General features: G+C 48.0%; 1 protein-coding gene across 3 annotated transcripts in view; it reads left to right on the forward strand.

The window, feature by feature from the left end:
• LOC116951885 (transitional endoplasmic reticulum ATPase) overlaps positions 1–19,878 on the forward strand; it is a 75,396-nt gene that overhangs the window by 19,364 nt on the left and 36,154 nt on the right. For all 3 annotated transcript variants that reach the window (XM_032970703.2, XM_032970704.2, XM_032970702.2), the window contains exons 2-11: positions 1,685–1,790; positions 3,008–3,180; positions 5,281–5,423; positions 6,049–6,179; positions 7,212–7,343; positions 7,833–7,935; positions 8,291–8,424; positions 9,892–10,027; positions 10,795–10,907; positions 18,993–19,157. In XM_032970703.2, the coding sequence (XP_032826594.1) occupies positions 1,685–1,790; positions 3,008–3,180; positions 5,281–5,423; positions 6,049–6,179; positions 7,212–7,343; positions 7,833–7,935; positions 8,291–8,424; positions 9,892–10,027; positions 10,795–10,907; positions 18,993–19,157 (1,336 nt within the window). The remainder of the gene's footprint in view (positions 1–1,684; positions 1,791–3,007; positions 3,181–5,280; positions 5,424–6,048; positions 6,180–7,211; positions 7,344–7,832; positions 7,936–8,290; positions 8,425–9,891; positions 10,028–10,794; positions 10,908–18,992; positions 19,158–19,878) is intronic.

Genomic DNA, 19,878 nt, shown 5'->3' on the forward strand with positions numbered 1-19,878 from the left:
GTATTTGACCCCCTCTCAATCAGATTTCTGGCTCCCATGTGTCTTTTATACAGGTAATGAGCTGAGATTTGGAGCACACTCTTAAAGGGAGTGCTCCTAATCTCAGCTTGTTACCTGTATAAAAGACACCTGTCCACAGAAGCAATCAATCAATCAGATTCCAAACTCTCAACCATGGCCAAGACCAAAGAGCTCTCCAAGGATGTCAGGGACAAGATTGTAGACCTACACAAGGCTGGAATGGGCTACAAGACCATTGCCAAGCAGCTTGGTGAGAAGGTGACAACAGTTGGTGCGATTATTCGCAAATGGAAGAAACACAAAAGAACTGTCAATCTCCCTCGGCCTGGGGCTCCATGCAAGATCTCACCTCGTGGAGTTGCAATGATCATGAGAACGGTGAGGAATCAGTCCAGAACTACACGAGAGGATCTTGTCAATGATCTCAAGGCAGCTAGGACCATAGTCACCAAGAAAACAATTCGTAACACATTACGCCGTGAAGGACTGAAATCCTGCAGCGCCCGCAAAGTCCCCCTGCTCAAGAAAGCACATATACATGCCCGTCTGAAGTTTACCAATGAACATCTGAATGATCCAGAGGACAACTGGGTGAAAGTGTTGTGGTCAGGTGAGACCAAAATGGAGCTCTTTGGCATCAACTCAACTCGCCGTGTTTGGAGGAGGAGGAATGCTGCCTATGACCCCAATAACACCATCTCCACCGTCAAACATGGAGGTGGAAACATTATGCTTTGGGGGTGTTTTTCCGCGAAGTGGACAGGACAACTTCACCGCATCAAAGGGACGATGGATGGGGCCATGTACCGTCAAATCTTGGGTGAGAATCTCCTTCCCTCAGCCAGGGCATTGAAAATGGGTCGTGGATGGGTATTCCAGCATGACAATGACCCAAAACACACGGCCAAGGCAACAAAGGAGTGGCTCAAGAAGAAGCACATTAAGGTCCTGGAGTGGCCTAGCCAGTCTTCAGACCTTAATCCCATAGAAAATCTGTGGAGGGAGCTGAAGGTTCGAGTTGCCAAACGTCAGCCTCGAAACCTTAATGACTTGAAGAAGATCTGCAAAGAGGAGTGGGACAAAATCCCTCCTGAGATGTGTGCAAACCTGGTGGCCAACTACAAGAAACGTCTGACCTGTGATTGCCAACAAGGGTTTTGCCACCAAGTACTAAGTCATGTTTTGCATAGGGGTCAAATACTTTTTTCCCTCACTAAAATGCAAATCAATTTATAACATTTTTGACATGCGTTTTTCTGGATTTTTTTGTTGTTATTCTGTCTCTCACTGTTAAAATAAAGCTACCATTAAAATTATAGACTGATCATTTCTTTGTCAGTGGGCAAACGTACAAAATCAGCAGGGGATCAAATACTTTTTTCCCTCACTGTATGTGCCGTGCCGGCCTTCATAGATGCTTGCTAACAGCACTTGCCGCAAATTTCTGTTCAGGCTGTATGGGGCATCTGTCCTTGACTGTGTGAGTGTGTATTTTAGTGTATATGCATGAAAATGGTATGTGAGAATATTTAGATGAGTGTAATTGCTTGAGTGTGTGTACGTTTGAGTTTGAGCGTGCGCTTTGAGCGTGCGCTTTGACGCGGGCCAATAATTGCGAGTGCAAGTGGCTCACTCTTCTTCCTCCTCATCTACGTCTCCGCAGTCCCAACGATGTGGCGACCGCGATCCTAAAGCAGAAGGTGCGACCCAACCGGCTGGTGGTGGATGAGGCCATCAACGAGGATAACAGCGTGGTGTCTCTCTCCCAGGTGTGTGCGTGCCTGCCTCTTCTACCATCGCCGCCAACACTGCTGACCGTGTCCGTTCAGTGCTCGCCGAGATGCATTGGGTGCTGAACGATTACATTATGAGGTCGCACTCATTACACACAAAGTGCTTGTCACAAATGAACTACGATACCTTGCTGATCTTGTCAAGGAGCATAAACCATCATGCGAATATCTCGCAGCACCGGCTTTTGGCTGGCCAAATAAAGATGGTCACCGCATCAGGTGCTTTCAGATGCGCTTCTGTGGCTGTCTAGAACGCTCTTCCGATATTAGGAAGCCACTGGAGCTATGGACTTTTAAATCTAGATTGAAAATTTCTTTAGAACTGCTATTTGTGTTTAGTTGTCCTTCCCCTGCACCTCCGATTAGCACGGTTGGCTACTTACGGTGTAAATGAAGTTCCACAATGCGTATGCACGTACTGGCATCGCCACCAGCTTCACTTATTTTGCATCTGCGAGCCCAGCTCCTGGGGTAGCCTAGGGCAAGCACTCGTCGCTTCTGGCCCACTCAGGCAAAGGTCGTTTGGAATTATTTAATGCAATATGAATCGTCACTTAAAATGGTTGTGTGGTCAAGTGGCATTCACCTACAGTTGTAAAATATGGACGTTAACAGGAAAAGGCGTTTGAAACATGCTGCAAAGGCAAATTCTGCGGGGTTGAACTCCACAGATGAGCATTGCATCACGTTCACGCCATTGATTTTGTATTCAGAAACACTTAACCCACAATGTTATCGTTGTGGAAAGTAGGTTCGTGTTGGAGTCAGCAGATTAACCCTTTCCTATTCCGAGATGACTGCAGTTGAAGGGTGGGTGTCCCGTTGACTGTTGAATCTCGGAATGCGCAAGTGGTTCGGCATACATTTTTTTAGTGCCATTGTTTTTAAAGACATTGTACTCACTGCAGAGAACTGTAGCAACACGACCGCACTCTATGATAGCTGGCGCTAAACTGCCACACTCCATCCCGCATGACCTTGTGGGAGCCTCAGTACCGATAAAGTTATTTTATTAAATTTTTTCTTCCGGTTCAGTTCCGATGACGTTATCAGCTGTGAATGCTGGACCGATGTGCGTGGTGTGCCTGCTGTGTGGCGCCTCGAGATGGGTTACCGCGTGGAAACCGCGGTATTTATATGAAGCGATTGATGATGATGTGTGGCGTGCATGCTGTGACATGGTGCAACACCAGGTGAAGATGGACGAGCTGCAGCTGTTCCGTGGAGACACGGTGATGCTCAAGGGCAAGAAGCGCCGCGAGACGGTGTGCATCGTGCTCTCTGACGACACGTGCTCGGACGAGAAGATCCGCATGAACCGTGTCGTGCGCAACAACCTGCGCGTGCGCCTGGGCGACGTGGTCAGGTGAGTGGGGGTCCTTACTTTGTGTGTCCTCTTGTTTTACCTCTATTCCTACCGGCACATTTGAGCCGAGCCAGCGCCGGGGACCCATCGCATTGTTTGCCGCCGGTCATTTGCCCTGCCGAGTCGAAAACCAAACCAACATCCGAATCTTGCTCGGGCGGGGGGGGGCTGGGGCTCATGATGCGATAAATGCGTGCGATGTCGGTACGCTGTGAGGACATGGCATCACCGCGCTAGTACGTGCGTCTCAGCTCGTCCGTTAAGTTATCGGTGCGGTTCGGCTTCTGTAGTTGACAACCTGTGGACTCCTTAACCGCGCCAGGCTGGCTCGGCATGGCTCCGCCACGACTTAGTTGTGCAGCGGAAAAGAGGTTTGTGTTTATCGACAATGGTTATCGGGACTTTTATATACCTGCTTGGGACTTTTATATCCCTTCTCAGGACTTTCGTATACCTTTTGGCAAGGGCCACACGTTGATGCACACCTTACCTTACTTAATAATAACGTGAAAAAATAGGGCTTGCCTATGCTGGAAAGTAAAGTCTTAAGTTTTGTTTCCACGTGTGCCACTAGGCAGGAGTTGATGGGTGTGGCTTGGTGGCATTGTTGGCCGCATCACGCCGGACGTGAATTTGTTGGGGGGTTTGCTGCCTTGTGGAGGCCGGAAGTCAGGGTGGCTGGCATTTTTCAAGAACCTTTCGGAGGAATCGATTTACAAAAAGTAGCCGATTTTATAATTTTGAGATGAGTAGTTGACTTGATCGTCTCGGCTCTAATCTCATCATCGTGATATGCGATTGCCGCTGTTTCTTCCGTGAGGCGGCCAACCCTGGCGATGTGGAGACGGACTATGCGATGTGCACCCATCGCTGTTTGCAAGCGAAGTTATTCTTGTTGGCCACATGAAATCATTCATTGCATCTACAAATTGACTTTGGGCAATTGGCTCAGTCAGATCCCTTTTAAAAGTTTGACCACACAAACACAACCAATTTTTTTTCTGCTCCATTTCCGTAGACGCATTAGAGAGTTAATGCGGTAAACTTAACTTTCCGGCACATTATTACAACATCAATCACTGACGGACAAGTGTATTAAAATGTGCCGAGCAGTCTCTTTGTGCCACTTTTTGTCCGTGATTTTGTATTTTTCTTGGTGGTATTAAGGCAAACTATCTCCATAAGATAACCACTGTTGACTTCTCCCCTGAAAGTGAAACTTTTTTGTCGATGCTGCTGCTGCTACTGGGACTGAATAGCAGCCAAAAATCCCTGTTTGGAATTGCAATGAGACGTGGAAAGAGGAACACACGAGTCGGGGAATGAACACAAATTAAAGACGTCGTCTTGACGGGCGAGAAAAATAAATGGATTTGGGCAGGACACGTCGTTGGGAGGGGATGACGACCCATGGACGAGGTTGGTGGATTGAATGGCAGCCAAGCGTGAAAACGCAAACAAAAAAAGATCACCGTGTAGGTGGAGCCGATGGGTTCAGTTCCAAGTGCAGCAGTGAAATGGGAATGTGGCGTTACAGGATTGCGAGAGGCCTTCATCCAGCAGCGGATAGCCAATGGATTCTGATGTCCTACTGGACATTTGTGAAATAGATCTTCATAGCTCATCGGATTCCTCCAGGATAAATAAAGATTCTGATGGAGGAATGATGAGGATTTGAACCCACGACCATTCCACTGAGTTGAGCATTCACTATATACCACAGTGTCACCCAGTTTGACGAAATGGCAAAACTTTGAACATTTTTCAAGAAAAATGTCTTCTCTTTGTGCTAATGCCTCCTTGAACTTCACTCATTGTTTCCTCCACTTGTGTTGAGGACTGTATCACATTGGCTGATTCTTATAATCTAGACAGTATTCAGCCACAACACCTATCTTTCTACTTCATTCCTCACATAACTTAACGTAAAAGGAAATAAAATTAATACTCCATTCTCATACTACTATCTCATGGCCTCCTGAGTTGAATTGACAAATGCATGAGTGTAATCGAGCTGCCTTAGTAACTGCTGATGCTGTTTTTTTCTGCTGCTGCTTCTGCTGCGTGCCCCCCCTTCCGTCCTCGGTGGTGTGTGTGCAGCATCCAGGCGTGTCCGGATGTGAAGTACGGCAAGCGCGTGCACGTGCTCCCGCTAGACGACACCGTGGAGGGCATCACGGGGAACCTGTTTGAGGTCTACCTCAAGCCGTACTTTCTGGAGGCGTACCGGCCAGTCCGCAAAGGTGCGCAGCCATGCTGAGCGGCCCGTCCGTCCACTCGACAGCGCCACACTGTGTACTCGCCATGGTTAGATCGGTCTACTAAACTAAAATACTTATATTTTACCAGATAAGGCCCCACTGAGCTATGTCGCTCTCTTTCAGAAGCGACCTGGCTATCACAAATGATAGCTCAACGGAGTGGCTTATCATGTGGAAATTTATAGCAGCCGAATACTCTAAAATGCACGTATCTAAATGGGGAGGGAATTACCAGAGGACCTGGATAAAAATCCACATGACTACGGGGAGAGATTCATGCAAACTCTAAATATACAGGCGTCAGGGTCCGTGTCGGGATTGAACCCACGACTGGCTGTATACTAGACGAGGTAATTAACATCTTGCCACCTTGGCACCCCTGATCGCAATTGTGATTTTTCTCAGACGAATAACAACTCCTTACTTTTGGATCAGTGTTGCCATGGCAATAAAGTTCACGTTAAACGACGCTCGGCGCAACCACACAAAAAACACCAGAGCTGTACCACCGGGCACAACCGATGAAACCTGCGCGGTGTTCAACTGTTTGTTGTTCGTCGTCATCTGTCGTCGTCGTTGGTTGTAACTGCCTTGTGCTTTTGTGCAGGGGACATCTTCCTTGTGCGTGGCGGGATGCGCGCGGTGGAGTTCAAGGTGGTGGAGACCGACCCGAACCCCTTCTGTATCGTGGCGCCAGACACCGTGATCCACTGCGAGGGCGAGCCCATCAAGAGAGAGGTAACACCCCTCCCGCCTCCTCTTAAGTACACTGCTCCTGGTTGTTACCTCCACGCGGAATATCAGTCTGAGTGATTACCTTGTACCTGTGTACTCAAACTCCAAACACTGAATGTCATTTAAACATTGTCTACGCATACTGCAAATATACTCTCACAGATGGAGTGAATGTCTGTCTGTGGTCCCAACACTGAATCAAAATGTGAGCTCAGTCTAGGCTGTACCACAAATACAAAATTCTTGACCATTGTAAATGCAAAAACGAAAAACAGAAATAATGTAAAATAAGTAATTATCTTTTTAATGTGACCAGGAACATTTATGTGCATGCATTGTTTATATAAATTGACCCACTTCCGCGGAGAGTCATGGCACTCGTATGTCTGCGAGAACCCCTATAGTCAGTACTCGCGCAGTAAAACTAAACTATTTAAACTTTATTTTATTTTACCAGTTAAGGCACACTGAGCTATATAGCTCTTTACAGAAGCGACCTGGCCACAAGTGATAGTCCAACGAGAAGTGGCTTATGTGGGCATTTATAGCAGCTAAATACTCTAAACGCATGTTGATTCTAAACGTGAAGGGAAAACCCGGAGGACCCGGAGAAAAAACACACACAACCACGGGGAGAGAGATAGAACATGCAAACTCCAAATTTTCAGGCGTCGGGGTCTGAATCGAACCCACGACCTGTATACCGAGCGAGGTAGTCAACATCTCGCCACTGCGGCGCCCCACTAACAAATGGGGGCTTGAGACATCACGCAATGAAACGCATTATTGAACGTTTCATTGCTCTGGAAAGTAGTGATACCACCAGCATGTACAGAGACACTGATCTGTCGTGACACGGCTGTAGAGTGTGACAATAGCATTGCAGTGATGTCATCGAGCCAGTGATGACATCACCACGTGCACACCGTTGCATCTCCCCATCACTACACAGCCACCGGCCACCCTCACCGCGCTGTCCCGCGGGTTCAGAAGAGGCTGACATGCTCGTGTTGACGGTTTTGCGTGACCAACCAGGACGAGGAGGAGGCATTGAACGAGGTCGGCTACGACGACATCGGCGGGTGCCGCCGCCAGCTCGCCATGATCAAGGAGATGGTGGAGTTGCCCCTGCGCCACCCGGCACTCTTCAAGGCGATTGGCGTGAAGGTGCGCCCACTGCAAGCGTGGCCAGGCGCGATTTGTCTCGCTGTGTATGCATGCGCCTGTGTATTTTAACACAGGTGCTTGCTAACAGCACTTGCCCCAACAGTCTGATGATGGCTATACGTGGGATCTTTGTGTTTGTGTGTCACACACACGGCAGCGTAGCGGAGAGTGGTGGTGTTGTGGTCCGCGCGCTGCACTTCGAACCGGGCGACCAGAGTTCGATTCCCACTCACGGCCAACAAGCAGTAACGATTATCTGAATCGGTCCTGGGCCTCCCCTCGGTCGACTTGGCCTCAAATGAGTACCTGTTGCGATGTGTAATCATTGCCACTAGGGAGATGGAGGTGGCTGGGTGTGGTACTGGCCACTCCACCCACTCATGTACCGTGCTGGCCTTCATAGGTGCTTTTAAAAGCACTTGTCCTAACAGTCTGTTAAGGTGATACCAGGCATTTTTGTCACAAATCTGCGTATGTGTGTGGTAACAGCCCCCGCGTGGCATTCTGCTTTATGGACCCCCTGGCACCGGCAAAACCATGATCGCTCGTGCCGTGGCAAACGAGACTGGCGCCTTCTTCTTCCTCATCAACGGTGAGCACAGCAACTTCATGACACGGTTAACTATCGATCATCTGTGGGTGGAATGTGCCTGGGCTTTGTATTAACTATGCCTCCCGATAATTTAAAAAGTATACATTTTAAATTGCACGCTGATGGAATTAAAACTGCACCTCGCTCGTTGAGGGTCTTAAACGTGGTGCCCACATGATCGCGAATATGTCGGCAACTAAATCGATTACTTTAATAAACGATAAATCCAGATGGTGCAGTCTGCATCTTAACCGCTATTACATGCAGGTAAAGAGTAACTTGTTTTAATAGTCTCAATTTACATTTGTCCCCATGCTGCCTTCTCTCTCTCCGCCCCCCCCCATGCCGGCCCCAGGTCCCGAGATCATGAGCAAGCTCGCGGGCGAGTCGGAGAGCAACCTGCGCAAGGCGTTCGAGGAGGCCGAGAAGAACTCCCCGGCCATCATCTTCATCGACGAGCTTGATGCCATCGCACCCAAGAGGGAGAAGGTGAGACGATGGTGGAGTTCGGCGCAACACGGAATGGGACCCGGTGGGGATCATCGTTTATTATTGTCAGGAATTTTTTTTTTTACAGGGAATTTCCAAATCGTGCCGTTTTAGTGGCAAATCCTTGAAATCGCCGCTTAATTCCCATTGATTTCAGGGTCTGGCAATGACTGAATATCTATGTAAATGGCCGGGCAGTGGTGGCTACGCACACCTGCAATTCAGCAATGTGGAGGCAGCAAGGATTGGTGGATCGCCCAAATGTCATAAAATTTCCTTCCCCTGTGGGGGTTTGGGTCGCCATGTTCTGCCTTGCCAGGAGGTGGCAGTACAGCAAGTGGATTAATCTCCCATCTGCTTTTATCTGTATGGGTAGCACGTTTCTGTTTTGCCAGTTAGCCAGTAAAGGCCCCCACAGCCACGAACAGGAGATTTGTTGTTGAGGTGGAGAGGGATCCCAGCCAGCAGCCAGCCAGAAAACTTGAGGCATAGATTATTTTTAATCGCAGTATGATAAAAGCGTCAGAGTTGGCACTAAAATAGCGTAAAATTCATTGGAGATTTATCTTCATTAAAATAACTGGGGATTCTCACGGCATTTCCAGTGATTACCACCAGGTGGCAACAACTTACCCTGTTAGAAGACCATTCAAGATGTTATCGTGTTAGATTCAGTATAAGGCTATACGGGGGAGGGTTGTCTTTGTTGTGCATGCATTGCATCATTGTTAAATACATGTGCTTCTGCTTTGTACATGTCGTGTTCAACCTGTGTACTGCGCACGTGTGCGCGTGTTTGTGTGCGTGCATGTGGTTGCGTCCATTGTATGGCATTGAAAGCGTGCAATTAAAACGCGTCTTGTGTTGTGGTTGCTCTACCGCGTGATTGTGTTCCTTGCGGGTGTTTTAATTTTGCTTGCGTTCCGTAAAGCTGAACGTCGTACCATGTGCGTGTCAAATATCCGCGTTAAACACCCAGGCGCATTTATTTTTTGTGTGCTTGCTGTGTTCGTTGTGCGTATTGTCGTGCTACGTGCGCGTTCTTATTTCATGCTTTGTTTTATGTTGAATTTCTTTCACACCGTATATGTAGCCAACCACGCTAATTGTAGGTACGGGGGAAGGACAACAAACTAAACACAGTAGTTCTTAAGAAATGAGTTTTCAATTTAGATGATTTTAAAAGTGCATAGCACCAGAGGCTGACTAATATTGGAGGGAAGAGTGTTCCAGACGGCTATAGAAGCGCATCTGAAAGCGCACGATGCGGTGACCGTCTTTGTTTGATTGTTAGCCCAAAGCCGCTGCGAGGATGACCGGAGTTTTTGTGTTTGTTTATGCTCCTTGTTGTCGCGTAACGTACCGTGCATTGCTTCGTTACTCTCTACGCCTGCCTGTGCGAACGTTGGCGTGTGTTGCCGTTGCCTGCCCGTGTATAATCGTGCTCGCGGTGTCGCTTGGCTGTAGACGCACGGTGAGGTGGAGCGCCGCATCGTCTCCCAGCTGCTCACGCTCATGGACGGCCTCAAGCAGCGCACGCACGTCATTGTCATGGCGGCCACCAACCGGCCCAACAGCATCGACCCCGCGCTGCGCCGATTCGGTGAGGAAATTCCCATCCGTACGCCGTTTGGGGGGGAGATTTCTCAAAATGAACATTGCCAGGCACGGCTCATCGATGCCGTTTGGTAAGGTCCGTACGCTCCAGTGTTAGGTTTTTTCCGGTTGCAGGCGACTCACCTGGCATGGGCAATTTGTGGGAAGTGACAGTACTGTGAGTGTATGGAACTGCCCTACGATCCCAATGTCTTAATTATTTTTTATGTGTGACCTGTATGTGTGGTTGTGTGTGAGTGGAGCGGTGGTGTAGCAGTTAGCGCTGTGCTATGCTATGAACCCGATGATCCAAATTCAATTCTCGCTCACGGCCAACACCAGTGACGCTCGTCTTATCCAGTCCTGGGGCTCCCTGAGGTCAACTTTGTTGTGAAAAAATCGGCACTTGAGTGGGAAAGGCGGCGGGGTGTGGTGCTGGCCAACCCACTCCCTCAAGTGCCGTTCCTGCCTTCATAGGCGCTCACCAACAGCACTTGGTCCAACAGTTCGTTAAGGCCATACAGTGGGTCCTTTGTCTCCGTGCGAATACATTCGCAGGTATGTACAAGTGTACAATTGTACTGACGTTATGAATCATCTATTCAGAAATTTAAATATAATGGAATGTATGCGGCCTACATAAAAGGAATGATTCGGGGTTGCCGAGCCTATTAGACTTTACACGGGCTATGGTAGTCACGGTGTGCTGTGCACATTTGTGACGTTGGTGGTTACACGTCGTCTCAACGACTGGCTCCGTGCCCGTGACTCCAGGCCGCTTTGACCGAGAGGTGGACATCGGCATCCCGGACTCGACGGGACGGCTGGAGATTCTGCAGATCCACACCAAGAACATGAAGCTCTCGTCGGATGTGGATCTTGAGCAGGTGATGCCTCCCACCTCGCACCTGGTGCCACGGTAGCGTCACCGAGACCCATGACTCAACCTTCGAGTGATTTTAATGGGAAGCTCTTTGTCCAACCGCTGCGGGGTGAAGGGCTCGCAAACGGCTGGTCGGTCATGACCAGGGGTCGGCAACCCACAGCTCTGGTGCTGCATGCGGCTCTTTCAAGAACTGCCTCGTGACGTTTTTTAAGGACCGCCGTCTCGTATATTCACGTGCATTGCGGCTCTTGAAATAGAGTTTTTTTACCGAATTTGAAAAAAAATTATTTTAGTATTTTGGTTGTTGACCCCTGGTGATGGTTGTTTTCACAGATGTCTAACTGGACATCTGAAAAAGTTTAATAGTTCACCGGGTTTCTTCAGGATAAGTAAAGATTCTGTTTAAACCATACTTCACCACACTGATCAGATATATTTTGTGAAGAATGGTGTGCACTCCAGAAGCAGTTCAGATGTCGCTCCTGACTGGTGTTAACCATGGCTGGGAATCAAATTCGGATCACCGGGCTCATAGCACAGTGCGTGCTACCTGTTGCACCACCGCTCTACCCTCACCGAGTTTTTCTGATCTGAAAGTTTTATAGCTTATCGGATTCCTCCAGTATAAAAATATTCTGATTCTTGCCACATACAAAAGGCTGATGTAATGGAATTGGCCAAACAACCCAATCCAGCACTGTCCTGAAAAAAAGTCTTGATGTTTGTTGTGGAAGGAGTGATTGTGTTGCACAGGACAAACTGAAGTGAGGGTTGCTTGGGTGTGTCGCTGACCACCCAACCTCCACCACCCCCCCTTGTAGGTCAAACTGGTCTTAATAGGCCCTCGCTAACAGCACTTGCCCCAATAGCCTGCTGAAGGCTACATGGGGGATCTTTGTTGTGTCGCATGCCTTGTATCACGTCAGCTTTGTTATGCACGCACGTGTTGCGTCTGTGACCGTTTGTTTTGTTAAGTGCGCGCGTAATGGTGCGTGTGTGCGCTCGCTTGTGTACATACGTGCGGCTGTTTTCAGTTTCAGTTTATTTATTTTGGTATAGCCCTGTGAGCCATTCGGCTCTTGAATCGAGTGCAACTACAACAAACAAAAACACGAACAAGAAAACATCTTAAAGTGACTATGTGACTGTGCAAACAGAAAATCCATGAAAAAAACAGCAAAATATTCCTGAAAAAAGCACCGTACACCAACACTGTGTGCAAAAAAATCCCAGTGGGATGCAAGTCAAACAGCAACAACAACCACAAGAAAACTTAGATTAAGGCCGTCAGTCTAACTCCGTACTACAACAAAACAAACATGTCCAAACCAAAAAAACTTTTCGAATTCACCAAAAAATAAAGCCATAATTGCAACGTAACAGTGATCATAGGGACTGACCGAATTTTTACAATAAACTACAGAAATAACATGTAACACCAAATCCTAGAGCCATAGCTGGCTGCATGAGTTACTCCACAACAATAGAAGCATCAGTCGGAGTATCAAATTTTTCAATGCACCTTTAAGATCAGCACGCTAAATCAAAATACAGATAATACTTTGTGTTGTGCCTGTGAGATGTACTTCATCTTTTCTATTAAAATTCGATCGGCGCTGGACTGGAAGGCGTGGGAGGTTCAGTGGCGCCTCTCAGAGCGGAGTTTGAGTGGCCCAGCAGGGGGCAGCAGCTGATCAGCTAGAGTCGAGCGTTTTAACTAATTTTTTTTACCAATTAAGGCCCAATGAGCTATGTAGCTCTATTTTTTCAATAGTGACTTGGCCAAAAATGATAGCTCAACCAAAGTGGCTTATCACGTAGAAATGTATCGCAGCCATATACTCTGAAACGCATGTTTGGGAGATTTCTGATCGCTTACGAACGGCACAAAAGCCTGTCAAGTCGTTAGCCGTGATTTGAGTGCAAATATTTTTCTGTGCATGTGTAACCGTCATGGCTGTCCCCTGCCGTTAAAATCCATCACCATCATGATACCCGACTTGAAATCGAAATAACTCATCAGAATACCTCACTCGCCACCACATCACCTAATTTACCATCGCATCATGATACCCGACGTACCATCCCATCACCTCCCTCATCATCACATCAATATCACATCAATCCACATCACCTCCCTCATCATCACATCAATATCACATCAATCCACATCATCTCCCTTGCTACAACATTACCGCACCCTTCCATCTTTTCACCATGATTTGTTATTCACAAATATCCACTTAGAAAATGATGTAGAGATGTGTTTTGCAACAAACTACACGGCTAGACTTATTGTTAATTCCACATTGCCAGGGCGGGGCCTAGTCTCACCATACAAGCAGCCACTGTTTGCTACAAATTTGTACAAATTGTATATGACAGGCCATGTCTAACCGCGACCTGGATTTAAGCTCACAACCTTGCAATTGTAAGTTGAGCCCTGTAACAGCTGCGCCAGGAGATGTATCGCAGTGCAAACAAAAAAAATCAATCGATAATGGAAGCACGAAAAAAGAATTAACGACCGTAGTTGTTTGAGACGATTGTTAGGTAAGGAGCGGCAGATATCTGGGACGTTCCCGGAATACCCGTGAATGCCATTACACGCTAGCGGTGCGCCCGTAAAACTGATTAAATTAAACGCCGAAAATGTGCCTTGACAGCTTAAGCGACCGAGGCTAATTGGCGTGTGACCGTGTGGTCCACCCATGTCGTTAACGCCAGCCACAGAACTGCCGTGTCGCTCCTCTCGCTCTCGTCCGCGCGCGTGCACAATGCGAGGCGTAATTTTCCCGACCGCCTTGTAAAACAGCCTGACGTTTAGGGCCACCGTTAATGCCCAAGAAAATCACGGCCCTAATTTGCAGTGGGGGCCCGCAAGCCTGTCGCGAGGCCCCGTCCTGACGCATTGATTACCACGCGATTGCCGTCATTATTACAGCGTTCGCCGTGTGGCCATTCTGCCGGTGCAACCATCGGGGGGGGGGGGGGGGGGGGTGGGGTCACTGCCGCTGCGGTATTTTGTCCTCCGCCATGCAAGCCACCGTGAAGACAAAACGCCACCGCTCAGAGATTTAGTCGGTGTGCAGATAAGTCAACGATACTCCCCAGCCCACGCTCGGCTGTCTTGCGTGTCAAATCAAAGTCCGTAAGTGTTTGTCTATTCAAGGGGAGCGATGGTGGCCCGGAGTCTGGTCTATAGATTCTTGACACCCTTGCAAAACGAGATGTTGCATCTCGGGGGATTTTCCTGGTGAAATATTTTGAGAAATAAATAAAGAAAATACCCCCCCCCCCCCTTTTTTTATACCATCCACATTTCTACGCGTCTCATTATCGCAGCCGCTATTGGCTTCGGGTTATGTTTGAGTTGACTGATTGATCCCACTTTGGTGATGAGATGGTTTAAAGCCTGCCAGCCAGATCCCACATTTAGTCACACCAGGTCAGCTAAAATAATAAATTTAAATCGATGGTTTTAAAATAATAAAATACATAGTAAATAGAAATGAAGAAATTTACATTATATATACTTTAAAGTACATTATTTATGTAAGATAGAATGTATAATTGAGTTTGTTCTCCTTCCCCCCCGTACCTCCATTTAGCACGGTAGGCTACGTACGGTGCGAAAGAAGTTAAACATACATACCATATAATGCACAAGTACACAATACATTGTGTGTAATTTGTAACATGTAGTTCTCTCCGCCTGATAAAAAAAAACACTTGTGTCGCGATCGAAACGTGCTTTTTTATTTTAATACAATTTTTCTATCTACGTGACTTTACTGAAAGAACCAAGTATATGAATATTACTCAATTGGTGAAGGATGGCCTGGAAAAGCATACTTGGGAGGTTGAGTAGAGTTAGATGAGCGGGGAGAGGTAGGCAGAGGGTGAGGTCAAGGAGGATCTTGAAGGGAAGGGCGGTGGGTGCTTTCTTGCACTTGGGAGCTGTCGAACCATTGAGCAGCAATTGCATTCACAACTTTCCATTCATGAGTCAAGCGCTGTGACCTTAATTACTCCATAAAATCACGACCATGTGAATGTGATTGGCGTTCTTAAACCAGATCGTCGCGAGGTCCGAATGAGAACGGAGGGGGGGAGGTACATCATAATATTAACCATCAGTGTTAGGTTGTATAATTAGAAGGGTACCTGTCATCTCCCTTTTGTATGGGCAGTGGTCAGTGATGTAAGTGAATTTTACTTAATTTACAGAAGAAATTCATCGACTCAAAGACTCGTGCAGCCCATAGACTCGCACAGAATCCCACAGACTGGGATATCCATAAACTTGCAAAGAGACCCACAGACTTGCACAGAATCCCATAAAACTTGCATAGACCTATACACTTAGAGACCCATAGTCTCACAAAATCCTCTAGACTTAAACGTGTACCACAGACTTGCACAGACTATTACTACACGACACAATGCTATGCGAGTGATGGATTGAACTCCACGGCATTCATCGCTCGGTTTGGCTCTCAATTCTCCACGTGTGGAAGAGGTGGGCGTGCCTCCCGTGCGCATAATCCCCACGTGGTTAAGCGCCGTCCTGTGTCTTGGAGGCACGGGATAGCCAGGTGGCCCCTTTATTTTGGCTCTTCAACTAAGCGTCTCGTTAGGGACGTTGCAGGCCGCCCATATATTTCGGGCACCGGCTGTCGATGTCTTAGGGACCCGCCGTAGGAATGCGAACTTCTGCCACCGGGCCCCCAAGGATGCGGGCAGGGACGTTAGGCGCCCCAACGTTCGTCTTGAGTGGCGAGATGTTTTGACTTTTGCGCGACTGTTGCGCCTTTTTTAATTGTGCTACCCGGCAGCAGCACTGATGGCGAGACCTAACATGGACGTGTGCGCAGCCATCGGAGGTGGCCAACCGCGTGCCCCTAATAAATGCGTCAGAGCTTGTGGCGCTTGATAGCCTCGAGATGGCAGTGGAGGCTGGGCTGTGCTAATTGCTTCAGAGGGCGGCTGCACGATGCGGACAGCGTGATGCATTACGATGCGAGCGGCCGTTTCTGCAAAGACACCTTGCAGATTCGGCACGGTATTAACAGGCTGGATAGATTTATTGAGTCTATTGAACAAAACAACTGCCCATCGGACAGAAACCAAACTACTGACCGTTTTCAAGAATTTAGCAATGGCCCACACGCTTATAGTTAATAACACGTGTGCTTATGTAACGTGGCTGTTTCGATTATTGCAAAAAGACAATATTACTTTGGTGTTAACAGTTGGCCTCGTGGAATATGCTCGTTTGTGGATGTGGGTTTTGTTGTAATTGTGTTTTCGTTTAGTTAGAAAAATTCACGCCACATCAAACGGATTGATTTTTTTTGCTAATAAAATTAATTCACCTTGTTCAGTTTAATTTGAAGAATTACCCAAACACAAGAAATATTGGCCCATGCGAATGTGATTAAGGGAAGACATTGATTTCCTTTATTTGATTTATAGGCCTCGTTAGATGTGGCCACCTTCCCCTTTAAGCGTGAGCTAATACCACGTGAAACGGTTTTGAGTTAGTCCCGCCTAAGATGTCTCCTTAAACAAATTGAATTGCGCAAGCGCTCATGATTGCTAAGGGGTGGGAGTCTTGTCCAGCTTGCGTGGCATTGGAGGCGATGTTTTTGTGGCAAGAGATTGCCCTTGGAAGTGAAGTGGTACCTATTTTATCACCCTTAGAGGGGATGGTTATCGGGCTGAGTCTACCTCCGATTCGAGCGATCTGACCACCGCTAATGTGGGAAAGTCTTGCCGAGTCTCGACTTTTTCAGGAGGACCGTGGGATTCGACCTAGCGGCCTTGTTCATGCTTTGCTCAGTCGAGGATTTGTGCTTCCTCCATTCACTTTGTGATGAGATTGTCTCATTACACCCAAACCTACAATTGTCATTCTCAGGGCTGGTATTAAGCCAAATTCAATAGAAAACCACATTTAACGTGGTGGCTTTTTTGTTGGTACAGTCATTGGTGACCAGGCTGGAATCATCGACTCGTTAAAACTCGACAAAGCGTTTTAATCGGCGGCTACTTGCAACCAACTCCCCTCACTGTTCAGAGCCAGGTGCCGGCTTCGCACTCTGACCTCTGAGGTGGCTGACCACCTCAACGCTATTCTTAACTCGCCTACTTTTTTTACTTGGGTAGACAGTTGGCAGAGTTGGTCAAGTTTGGCTGGGTGTTGCCCGCACCGTGAGTTGCCTGTCTGGTGGAACGCCGCGCCATATTCTCAGATCGTGGGTGAAGCTCGAACCGCCGCTATCCATTATGCCAGCGTGGCTGCTTCTTGACAGTAGCACTGCAGAGCGATCTGCTGTGGGCGGGGTACGCGCGTCCTCTCCTATTTCCGATGATGGTTAATGGTTTATCCCCTCTCCGTCGCGGCTTTAGAACCAATCCCTCATTGCTTTCACCCCCCCCCCCCTTCCAGCCTGGAAAGGGCACTGCTGTGGACGTGTACCGTTTTCGAGGCCGTTACGTGCTTTGCGGCGGAGATTTCGATTGATTTGATTTTGATGAATGCGTAATTTTCTCCTGTCTGTTTAAATCCACCGTGGTTGTTCAGAAGCGGTGCGACGTGCAGGAAAAACGCTTTCCCTTTCAAATGCTTTTGGTTTTATATCCGTGTTGGTAAACATTGGCACCCGGGCATGGTGTTGGCCGCCCACACCCCTTAGTGTGCTGTGCCGGCCTTTGTTGGTGCTGCTCGCTGAAAGCACTTGCCTCAACAGTCTGTTACGGCTATACGGGGCATCTTTGTCTTGGTGTCCATTACCGCATGCTCGTTGTAAGCGTTACAGCACGCTTGCATCTGTCTATACCTATTAGGGTTATCAATCTCGTTTTTATTGTGAAACATAATCGCATGCAAACAAATAATTAGCGGTTTACCACACGTATCTAAATGTCTAACAAGAAGAATGAAAGGTTTAAGCCTGTGCATGAGTGTCTTTGTTTGTGGGGAGCAGTAGTGCAACAGTTAGCACGGTGTGCTACTAACACAGCTCCCCCAGTTCGATTGCCGATCACGGCCAACACCAGTGACGATTATCTGAACTGGTCCTGGCCCTCCTTTAAGTCAACTCAGCCTCAAATGAGTACCTGGTGCAGTGTGTAAACATTGCGACTGGGGAGACAAAGGTGGCTGGGTATGGTGTTGGCCACCCACTCCCTCGTGCACCTGCGCTGGCCTTCATAGGTGCTCGCTAACAGCACTTGCCCCAAATCTGTTCAGGTTATATGGGGAATCTTTGTGAGTCTACCACGCCGTGACTGGCGAGCCCTGCCGCTGGACAATTTCGCGCTGTGATGGCTACCGCTGGACAATTTCTTTTGAACGTGCGGTTCCAACATTCTACCTGCCAGTCGGTTCAGTTGTCACTAACATTTAACTGTGTTCCATTATCGATTCATTGACTTTTGGAATCTATAATCGACTTTTGAAAACGATTATAAAAAATCGATTTACAGGTCCTTATGCATGAATGTGTGCCTCCAATGTGTAGTGGTTGACCGAGTAGGGGGCATAGCTGGTGCATCTGCCAGTCCTTTCAGTCAGCCAATCCATGGCACCTGGGTCTGTTCTGTGACCTGTCAGTGAGCCTTCGACACTTCAAGTGGCCTCAGTGCATCTGGCCTGGCACAAGGCGCCGTGGTGATGTCACCGTCACTTGGTGGCAAATGGCGGATATTGATATTGGTTAGGACACTGCAACGAACCCGGTGATCCGAGTTGGATTCCCTCTTACAGCCAAGCATCGGTGATTAATATCTGAAGCGGTCTTTGGTCTCCGCTTGGTCAACTCGGCCTGAAACATCGGCACTGTTTAAGACCGAGTTGCTGGTCAGCATTAATAGGTTCTCATTAACAGCACTTTCCCCAACAGCCTGTTAAAGGCTTTAGGGGGGTGTAAGTTTATCTTTATTTTTAATAATTAACTTGCGTGAGAAGGCATGACCACCACCACACGCGCCTGAGCATTTGCGACGAGCCTGCGTACGTGTGCCCTGACTGTGTGCCCGTGTCTCTCTGTTGTTCCCGCCCGCGCGCGTGCGTTGCCAGGTTGGGAATGAAACTCACGGCCACGTGGGTGCCGACTTGGCTGCGCTGTGCTCGGAGGCCGCCCTGCAGGCGATCCGCAAGAAGATGGACGTCATCGACCTCGAGGACGAAACCATTGACGCCGAGATCATGAACTCGCTCGCCGTAACCATGGATGACTTCCGGGTATGTGCAAACCCTTCACCCCCCCCCCCCCCCCATGGAGTTTCCACTTCAGCCGGCTTGCTGCTGCGGGTGTGAAGATGAGCACTGCCCATCTACATTCGTATCTAGCAGGGAGATGTTTATTGGGTTCAATGTGCGCGTTCTCCATAATAAAGGTTTTTGGTTTAGATCGCGTAATGTTCATGCGTGGACTTTGTGGACACCGAAGATCTCCGTCAACCCTCGCAATACTTTTTTTTGCAGAGCTCCACGACAGAAAACAAATCTGGCCATTTGTAGAAACAGTCGTGTCTCCTTCAGTTACGCGTACCCACTTTCCCACGGCCTTATGGGGAGCACCAGTTGTACTGCATTCTCTGTTTTATGAGGCACACTTTTGTATTTTTAAGAAAAAGTCTTGGATGCATCATATGTATGTTTGTGGAACTCCATTCGCACCATACCTAGCCAACCATGCTAATCGGAGGTACGGGGGAAGTACGACAAACTAAACACAAAAATCGGTTCGAAGAAACGAGTTTTCACTTTATATTTAAAAGTGCATAACTCCATTGGCTTCTTAATATTGGAAGGAAGAACGTTCCGAACGGCCGCAGAAGCACATCTGATTGCGTGTGCTGTTCGATGGTTGGCCACAATCTGTTGTAAGGATGACCGGAGTTTGCGTGATGGTTGTTTATGCACCTTGAGATCAGCAAAGTATTTGGATAACTTGATTAAC

Source organism: Petromyzon marinus, chromosome 44, assembly GCF_048934315.1.
Source record: "Petromyzon marinus isolate PM22_M1 ecotype Great Lakes invasive population chromosome 44, UKy_Petmar_22M1.pri1.0, whole genome shotgun sequence".
Taxonomy (NCBI): domain Eukaryota; kingdom Metazoa; phylum Chordata; class Hyperoartia; order Petromyzontiformes; family Petromyzontidae; genus Petromyzon; species Petromyzon marinus.